This window comes from Mobula birostris, chromosome 16, assembly GCF_030028105.1.
Source record: "Mobula birostris isolate sMobBir1 chromosome 16, sMobBir1.hap1, whole genome shotgun sequence".
Classification (NCBI taxonomy): Eukaryota; Metazoa; Chordata; class Chondrichthyes; order Myliobatiformes; family Myliobatidae; genus Mobula; species Mobula birostris.
Window position 1 is genome coordinate 13,678,951 of NC_092385.1, and position 9,912 is coordinate 13,688,862.

Genomic DNA, 9,912 nt, shown 5'->3' on the forward strand with positions numbered 1-9,912 from the left:
GTAAAAATCTTTACATTATATCTCCATCTGAATGTGCAATGTGCAAATTATAGTAATTTGTAATAAATAGTATGTACAGTAAGATACACAACAGAACAGTCAATATAGCTTAGAAATAAGATTGTATCAGTGTGAATTAATCAGTCTGATGGCCTGGTGGAATAAGCTGTCCCAGAGCCTGTTGGTTCTGGCTTTAATGCTGCGGTACCGTTTCCCAGATGGTAGCAGCTGGAGCAGTTTGTGGTTGGGGTGACTCAGGTCCCCAATGATCCTTTTTATGCACCTGTCACTGAAAATGGCTTGAATAGTGGGAAGTTCACATCCACAGATGCACTGGGCTGTCCACACCACTCCCTGCAGAGCCCTGCAATTGGGTGAAGTACAGTTCTCATACCAGGCAGTGATGCAGCCAGTCAGGATGCTCTCAGTTGTGCCCCTGTCGAAGGTCCTCAGGATTTGAGGACTCATGCCAAACTTTTTCAGATGTCTGAGGTGAAAGAGGTGCTGTTGTGCTTTTTTCATCACACAACTGGTATGTACAGACCAAGTGAAATCCTCAGTGATGTGTATACCGAGGAACATGAAACTGTTCACCCTGTCAACCCCAGATCCATTGATGTCAATAGACTGTTAGACTGTCTCCTCCTGTAAGTCCACAACCAGCTCCTTTGTTTTTGCGACATTGAGGGAGAGTTTGTTTTCTTGACGTCACTGTGTCAGGGTGATGACTTCCTCTCTGTAGGCTGCCTCATTATTATTTGAGATAAGGCCAATCAGTGTAGTGACGTCAGCAAATTTAATTAGCAGATTGGAGTTGTGAGTGGCGACACAGTCATGGGTATACAAAGAGTAAAGGAGGGGGCTTAGGACACAGCGCTGGGGTCTCCTGTGTTGAGGGTCAGAGGGGCAGAGGTGAGGGAGTCCACTCTTACCACCTGTCGGTGATCTGACAGGAAGTCCAGGATCCAGCCTGCACCAGGCAGGGCAAAGGCTGAGGTCTCTAAACTTCTTGTCAAGCCCGGAGGGAATTATGGTGTTGAATGCTGAACTGTAGTCCAAGAACAGCCTTCTCACATAAGCATCCCTCCTCTCCAGGTGTGTAAGGATGGTGTGTAGAGGTATAGCTATTGCGTCATCTGTCGATTGGTTGTGTCAGTAGGTGAATTGTAGGCGGTCCAGTGTGGGTGGTAGCATGCTGCAGATGTAGTCCTTGGCCAGCCTCTCAAAGCTAATTACATCATAAACATCATAATGTTTAGCATATTTTCAAGATTTATGATGTTTCAAATATTTTTAATTAAGATAATTTAATTATTTTCCAACAATGTATGAGGGAAGTTGGCAATGCAGAGGAAAAGGTGTAAAAAAATATTATGGCCTACCAGTAGAAACGGTTTCAATCAGTTCCACTTCTAAACTCTTTGTCAGGAGCACAAATCTACATGGGCTCTTTTTTCAAATATGCTCAGTGTTTCTGTCCCAATTATCCTTTTAAACAGTGAATTCTAGATCCATTCTAATATTAAAATAAAAAAGCTAAGTTCCTCAACCTCCCTCTAATTTCATATTAGTTCATTTAAATCAGTATCCTTAGTTATTCATTACCCTGATAAACGAAAATACATTCTTTCTGGTTTCCTCAAAATTTTATGTGACACAATTAAATCTCCCATTTACCTTAACAGTCATCGAATGTTATGGCATAAAACTGGCCCTTTGGCCCATCTAGTATGTGCCAACCTGGTCTTCTGTCTTGTGTTATCTACCTGCACCTGTACCATAGCTCTCCACAGAGACCATAACCTTCTACACCCCTCTCATCCACGTACGTGTCTAAACTTCCCTTAAATGCTACAACTGAACCCACGTATCTCACTTCCACTGGCAGCTCTTTCCATACTGGAACCATCCTATCAGTGAAGAAGTTCAAAGAGCATAACTCCAGCCCAGCCCATCTATCCTGTAAATAAAAATTTAATGACAATAACCTCTTAAATTACTTCTCCACGTTAATTTTTTTTAAATTAAGGTATAGCAGGCAGTAAGCCCTTCTGGCCCTTCAAGCCGTGCCGCCTAGTTATTCCCCAAGCCTAATCATGGGACAATTTACCTACCAATGGGTTGTTCTTTGGACTGTGGGAGGAAACCGGAGCACCTGGAGGAAACCCACGTGGTCACGGGGAGAACGTACAAACTCCTTACAGGCAGGGGTGGGAATTGAACCCAGGTCACCTGTACTGTAAAGCATTGTGCTGACCAATACTCTGCTGCGCTGCCCAAATTATCTCCATAATGTGGAGGGGTAACCAGAATTGCATGTAGTAGTGTTCAAAGAAAACGGAAATAAAGGCTGCCACATTTCTTCAAAGTATAGTGCTTGGTATTCTGTACCGCAGACAATTAGAGGCAACATCTTGGATTCCTTCTTAACCACCTTATCTACTGGTCTTGCTACCTTTGGGGACTTGTGGGTGCAGAATGTTTTCCTCCATTTCATAGCATCGTGTCATTTATTGTGCATCCTCTTTCCTTAACCGCCTTTCCCAAAATGAATGACCTCAGAAGCCTTTGGGTTGATTTCGGTTTGGCACGTTTGTGGCCATCTATCCAGTCTATTCATCTCTTCCTGCTCACTGCATCTTGTCCTTGTTAGGGTTTGCTATGGGTGCTTTCCAAAAGTCAGCAGGATCAGATGCTAAGCTTTGATTCTTTTTTTTTACTAATGATAAAATATGTCACCTAACGCGCTCGAAAATTTCTACAGATGTTCCGTCGGACTGGCTGCATCACCGTCTGGTACTGGGTGTGGGGGGACTACTGCACAGAATCCAAGTAAGATGCAGAAAGTTGTAATATTAATCAGCTCCGTCACGGGTAGTAGTCTCCGTAGATTGCAAGACAACTTCAAGGAGCGATGCCTCATAAAGGCTGCGTCCATCATTAAGAACCCCCATACAGTACCTTGTTCTCATCAGGAAGGAGGTACAGACGCCTGAAGGCACACGCTCAGCCACTCAGAATAGCTTCTTCCCCTCTGCCATCCGATTTCTGAATGGACATTGAACCCATTGAACCCTCGCCCTCACTATTTTTAATTTCTGCTTTTGCACTACTTATCTAACTGTTCAATCTGCATACATATACTGACTGTAATTTAGTTTTATATACATTGTACTGCAAAGTTAACAAATTGCACGACATATGCCGGTGATATTAAACCTGATTCTGAAATATAGAAGGCAATCCAAAGGGATATTAAAGCAACCTAATCTCCCAGGTGGTGTTTTTTTTAAAGCCTCGACTATATTTCAAAGAGCAAACGATTTCCTCCTGGTCTTAAGGTCAATATTTACCTTGATATTATATTACTGATAAAAAACATTATCTAGCCGTTATCACGTTGCTGCATGTGTGAACTTAAATTGGCTGCCACGTTTCTTACATTTTAATTCAAACTACTGCGTTGGCTGTATGGTGCCTTGAAATGCGCTATAAAAATACAAATGCTGAAATTGCACCAAAATATTGATCTTAACCAACAAATCCCAATTAGAAACAATTTAAAAACAATTTAGAATGTTTTACATGTATCTCGAGAATAACCCAGGTTTTTAATCAGGGTTCGGAAGTAAGTCCAGAGCAATTTTATTGCTCACACTGTTTAAAAGAATGAAACAAGAATGTTGCACGATTAAAGACAAGTTGCTAATCCTGGTGTGGATCGAGTTTCAGATTGTTTTACAGGAAATCGCATTATAGTCATCCGCTGCAGGAAACAGTTTTGAAACTCCCTGGAGATGGCTCAAAACAAGTAGACTGACACCAGTTCCTTGAGCGGGATCATTTTTAGAAATTATTTATTTTGCACATCTGCCCTTTGGCTGCGGGCAGTGCTGTGCGCCTGCCTTCAATTGCGCCTTTCAACTTTTTACTGACTTGAGTGAAATGTCAGAGGATCCCCAGGCACTTTTCGCAGAGTTAAGCGGAGATTAGGTTAATTAATTGTTTTATTGTCCAGATTTGTTACTGTGATGAAGGTCTCCTTCCTGTACTTTCATTAATAAGACTGCACGGGCTAGTTACTCATTGACTCGCACCAACCCCGCGCTTTCCAAACCCAAACAAGGAGATACGGCAGGTCCGCTGCCATAGAAACGTGACGTTGACTGCCTTTCATTCGTCCGCAACTTTTGCTACACACTTCTAATTCAATGTAACAATGGGAAGGGGGCGGTGCACCCGTTTCCTTGGTGCTGATTGGCTCATTGACCCAGGGCGGTATCGCCAATTGGCGGAGAGGCAGGCGGGGAACGTAAGGTCGCTTGTGGCGGAGGGAACTGTCAGTCAAGGCGCGTCACGCAGCTTCGCTGCCTTAACTCGGTGTGTTGAGCATTTGGGAGGGAGGAGAAAAATTAACACCGGTGGAATCGGTGGCGCTGACCCAGTGCTTCAGTACTAGCGCCGTACACACGGGAGATGGTGAATGAAGACCAGCGAGATAGGACACATAGTTTCAACTGGGGGTCCCTGCTGCTAATCATCTCCCCGTACCTTGTTACAGTGGAATTGGTTCTGCATTTTCACTACGACGGTCTTCAGAGCAAGATTTTTTAGCTCCTCTCATAAGGAACACGCGAGACGATTGCGTTGGACTTGTGCCTTTTTTTTCCGCTGTCGGGGCAACGCTGTAGTTCGGAGGACGAAATTGGCCCCGTCGGCTTTCCCTTAAAAGGTTTTCCTCATGAAAAATCAGCTTTTTTGTACTACCTCGGCCATGGCGATGAACAAGAGTGTCGACTGGCTTCAAGAGCAGCTGGAATCCGGGGATGCCAGCCTGCTGCTGCTTGACTGCCGATCCCACGAGCTGTACGAGTCCTCGCACATCGACTCGGCTATCAATGTGGTCATTCCGGGGTTGATGCTCAGGCGGCTGAAGAAGGGCAACCTGCCCATCAAGTCGCTGATCCCCAACAACGAAGACAAGGAGAAATTCGTGAAGCGGTGCAAGACCGACACGGTTATCCTATACGACGAGTGCACGATCGATTGGCACGAAAACGGAACGAGTTCTGTCTTGGGGTTGTTGCTACAGAAACTGAGAGACGATGGCTGTAAAGCTTATTACCTGGAGGGTAAGGCTGCAAACTTTTTTCCCCTTTAGATTTGTGACAAAATGTAATTTTTATTTATTTGCTACTGGAACATTTCTTGGTCGAACTTTCTGGCGCGGGGGGTGGGGGGGGTGGTGTGCGATTCTCATTCGCAACACAATCTATCCCAGATACTTTTTTTAAAAAAATGAAGCAACTCCCTCCACCACCAACCCCTCCCCTGACCAAGTTTGTGCTTTTTTAACATTTGAGTCACATTCCTTCTGTAAAGCGGGTCGGTTAACTTTCCTTAGTAGCTGAGTTGAAAAGTCAAACCTCATTCCATGCGGGCATTTATTTATTTAATTGTTGGTTTGGGAAGGCTCGATTTGGGGCAGCAGAACTTGTTTTCTTTTTCCTTTAAAACTAGTATACTTGCGCCTTCATACTTTTTCATATATGTATAAAAAGTAGTTTTACGGTTCTGGGACCTTGAAGGATTGTGGAAGTGAACTGCTCCAAGGGAGGGAGAGAAGTGAAACAACTCTTTCCACCAAAATGGCTCCGCCATGTTGTCTTGCTTGAGTAAAATCCCAGTTTTCATGAATGGATAAATATTACGGGGGGGAGAGGGGGGTTTTGCGGCATGGGGCATGAATTACCGGATTTCTAACTTTTGTATGATTTGGGAGTGGTGAATGGGGTGGTGCCATGAAGTGTCAAATCTGTCCTCTCGTCCTGTTTACAACTTTTTTCCCCTCTCTCTCTCTCTTCCCCTCGTTGTCACAGGGGGCTTCAACAAGTTTCAAACCGAATACCTCGAGCACTGCGAGACCAACCTGGACTGTTCTTGCCCGAGCAACTCTCCCCCCGTGTCCGTGCTGGGACTGGGAGGGCTGCGAATAAGTTCCGACTGCTCGGACGGGGAATCCGACGCCGATCGGGAGCCCAACAGCGCGACCGAGTCTGAGGGCAGTCCTCTGCCCAATAACCAGCCCGCCTTCCCCGTCCAGATCTTGCCGTACTTGTACCTCGGCTGTGCCAAAGATTCGACGAACCTGGATGTCCTGGGAAAGTATGGCATCAAGTATATCCTGAATGTAACCCCTAATCTTCCCAACATGTTTGAGAACGACGGGCAGTTTAAATACAAGCAGATTCCAATTTCAGATCACTGGAGCCAGAATCTTTCACAATTTTTCCCTGAAGCTATTTCGTTCATAGGTAAGCATATTCTTCCTTTTTTTTATATAAAGTTTTGCATTTGTAGTAACTGTGCAGAGTTGAATAAAGTTGTTTAAGCTGTAATCAGTTAATTTGACTGCTCTGTCTGTGTATATTTGGTTATCTGTTGTTACCCATGCCGTCTAATGGGTAAGCTACTGTAGCGTGACATCCTGAAAGACCCAAATGTACTGAAGTGCATAATAAAGTTTGGATTTGAAAAGTACTAGAGGCAGCAGAAATGCTAATATTTGAAGATTGCCCGGTAGTAGCCATGTTATTGTATTGTAAACGTGCTTCACGTACCTCGGCCACTTATAACTGAATATCACTATTAACATTCTAATAGTCTTGATAAGTTTGAAAAAAATCTCTACAAGTTAAAACTTTGCTCTAAAGATACAATGTTTTTACATTTAGACAACAATATTAGTGTCTCATCTGATGTTCCTCCTTTAACCAAAAATAGCCCATTTTTCTGTATCTATTTTAAAGTATCTGGTTTAAAGTTATCACACCTTTACTTCTGCTCCTTGGTCAAGCAGCTAATTTTAGTCATAGAATTGCATGCAGGAGTGTTTTTTTTTGCTGTATTTGTTGTCTATTGCAGTGCAACATTGCATGATTAGAAGAGAAATGCCCCTTCCTTTGTATTTTCTATTTGGCGAATGACAAAATTCAAACATTTGTACACTACCTAATTAATCTAAGTGGCTGACTTTGCAGTCACTTTCAGAAAGACTCCGTGAATAAAAAGTACAATTCTTGTAGTACGCTTGTAACTGAGGCATTTATTTTAGTTAATTGCATTATCAGCCCTTGAGAGACTTAAGATGGTATGTATTTTTAATACTCCTACAAGCTTTCGTTGGTGGGCTGCATTTATTTTTATGTTAGTGAGGGACAGATACGGCTTTATGTAGTCTTTTGTTGACACTCTGACAGAAAATCGTTTAAAGTTATTCCTGGGGCTTCCTAAGTGGCAATTGAATTAGCAAATTATTATTGTCAATGTTTAAAATTCGAACTATTTAGAACCTCTTGAGCCAGTTAGTTATCAACGTTGATTAAATAATGTGGAGCAGTTCTGTAAATGGGATACAAGATTTAATGAATATTTTTATTTATTTTGGGACAGATGAAGCTCGATCCAAGAAGTGTGGCATACTGGTTCACTGCCTAGCTGGGATTAGCAGGTCAGTCACTGTGACTGTTGCGTATCTCATGCAGAAATTGAACCTTTCACTGAATGATGCTTATGATTTTGTGAAAAGGAAAAAGTCCAACATCTCTCCAAACTTCAACTTCATGGGGCAGCTTTTAGACTTTGAAAGGACTCTGGGACTTACAAGTCCCTGTGATAACAGGGCTCCTAAAGAACAGCTGTATTTCACCACTCCTACCAATCACAATGTTTTCCAGTTGGAATCTCTTGAGTCGACATGAAGAAAAGGACATGTGCAAATCTTTAAACGACTACCATTTGAAAAGCTTGCTATCAGGTGATCTTGGGGGGAGGTGGGGGAAAGACTGGTCTGACCAGGTTGATGAATCTGATCACTGCTTGGAGAATGTGCTTGCTGTCTCGTATCACCCTGATAATAATGATCGGGGGGAATAAACTGAGGTTCACTGAAGAGTGAGTTTTCAGTTTTGAAGGGTATTAAAGTTTATGGGAAGAATAGTTTTCAGAGTGCAGTTACATGCTGTGACATCTGATGTTGTCAAGCACCCAGGCAGGCAATGAATCCACTACAGACCTGTTAGCTAAATGTGATGAAAAAGACTTGGGCACTTGGACATCTGCAGGAAGGTGCCATCCCATTACCCTCGTTCTACATTTTGAGGAAGCTTTACTCTACAAAATGTAGGGTTGCTGCATTTTTCCCTCTTAATAACTGGACTGTTGTACAAACAGTTATTGTTCAATCACATTTTTTTGATTGTTTTCTATGTTATTTGTTGACCTAATGCAGTTTGCACAGTTGTGAAGCCTCTGAGTCATGGCACTTCACTGGTACTCCACAGAGGTAATGGACACTTCATTGTGGTAGGCATCTGGCAAATGTGAATGGGACAGACCTGGATGTTACCTGGACCGTGCATTGAGCTCTGAAGGGAAGTTAGCATTGCAAGAATACAATTTTAATTTGTTTTCTCTAAATGCTTAAGCTGAAGAAGATGGACTGTTTGAAGTCCTAAGCCAATTTCTTTACAGCATGCTTGAGGTTGCCCTGGCTGTACGGAGTCGCAGGCAATGATTAATGTTAAACAGCTGGGTTAAATCGGATCCAGGTCAGTCTGTCAGTGGGAAGTAATTGTAGATGCCAGCACTTATCTTGCATACTACATACTGAACTCTTTTTAACTGTTGCTGCTACTCTGAGGTCCCAGACAAAGTTGAAATAAAAACCTTATTGAGCTGCAAGGAAACGAAGATTACTGCAGTGTTACGCTCGGTTGGAAAATCGTCAAAGACTTCAACCTTGGCTGACCTTGTAATCTATTTCAGCATTTTTGTTTTTGTTTTGTAGTATAAATCCACTGAAATGCTTGGTATTAGAAATACTTATGAAACATAATTTGTATTGATAACCGAAGCTTTTTGGGTCCAAACTTCTGCAATTTCTTTTTGTGCATTCTGTTTTTCTTTTTTTTTAAAAAAACAATTGTCCAATTTTCATAGCCTTTTATGTGGAGGTATGTCAGTGTGACCGTGTAAGATACAAAGAGGGTTTAACAGTTACAAGAACACAGGCATTATTTGGGGGAGGGAGAAAATCGGTTCATTACTAAATGGATCATCTTGCATCTTACCTCACTGAGGACTTTTCAGGGATGATGGAAATGCATCAGTTATCGTGTTACAGCTGAGTGGATTTGTAAAGCTTTTGTGCTGTACATGGTTGAGATGCATATGTGTTTCAATATGAGCTTGGTAGAGGGTAGTTTTTGCTTTCTGATTATGAAGGAGAAACTCTATATTGTATAGTATTCTGAACCAATACAACACATGTTTATACTTCAAATAAATATTGAATTATTTTTTCTTTAGATACTGTGTCGCTGTTTCTGCGTCCACTTTATTTTAAAGGGTTGTGATGAAGGCAATGTTAGTATGGTTATTTTCCCTGTTTTTGCTGCCTTGCGGCATGAAGAGTCAAACGCGTGCTAATGGAGTGGAGTTACATTTTTGCCCTGACTGTGTTAGAGTTGTGACATTTCCTTCCCTGAGGGCCATTAGCAAACTAGTCGGTTACAGTCATCAACTGGTATTCAGTTTCACAATTTCTAGCTGCTTTCCTAATTTGAAACCATTGGGCTAACTTCCTTTTGCTTGATAAACATTTTTCTTTGCTGGTATTTTGTTCTGCTCTTTGTTCTCTAATTTAACACTTTTAAATTAATCTTTCCTTTTTCCTCTGCCTACTGCATATTACGGTATTTGGTGTTGGCCATTTCGGAGCTATCTCCTTTGGGAAGAAATAATACAAGTTAAGGTGTCTCATCAGTGCTGGTACAGTCGTTGTACCACATTCTATTGAGCACATTGACAAGGAGTGCTGTCGAAGTAACACAGTATCCATCAAGGACCCCC

At 42.3% G+C, this 9,912-nt stretch overlaps 1 protein-coding gene across 1 annotated transcript; it reads left to right on the forward strand.

Annotated features, from left to right (window-relative positions):
• Positions 1-4,364: 4,364 nt before the first annotated feature.
• On the forward strand, positions 4,365-9,368 carry dusp7 (dual specificity phosphatase 7). The gene is made up of 3 exons (XM_072280317.1): positions 4,365-5,132; positions 5,880-6,314; positions 7,453-9,368. Exons 1-3 carry the CDS (start codon positions 4,742-4,744, stop codon positions 7,758-7,760), a joined length of 1,134 nt encoding a protein of 377 aa, XP_072136418.1. The 5' UTR covers positions 4,365-4,741; the 3' UTR covers positions 7,761-9,368.
• The last annotated feature ends 544 nt before the right edge of the window (positions 9,369-9,912 follow it).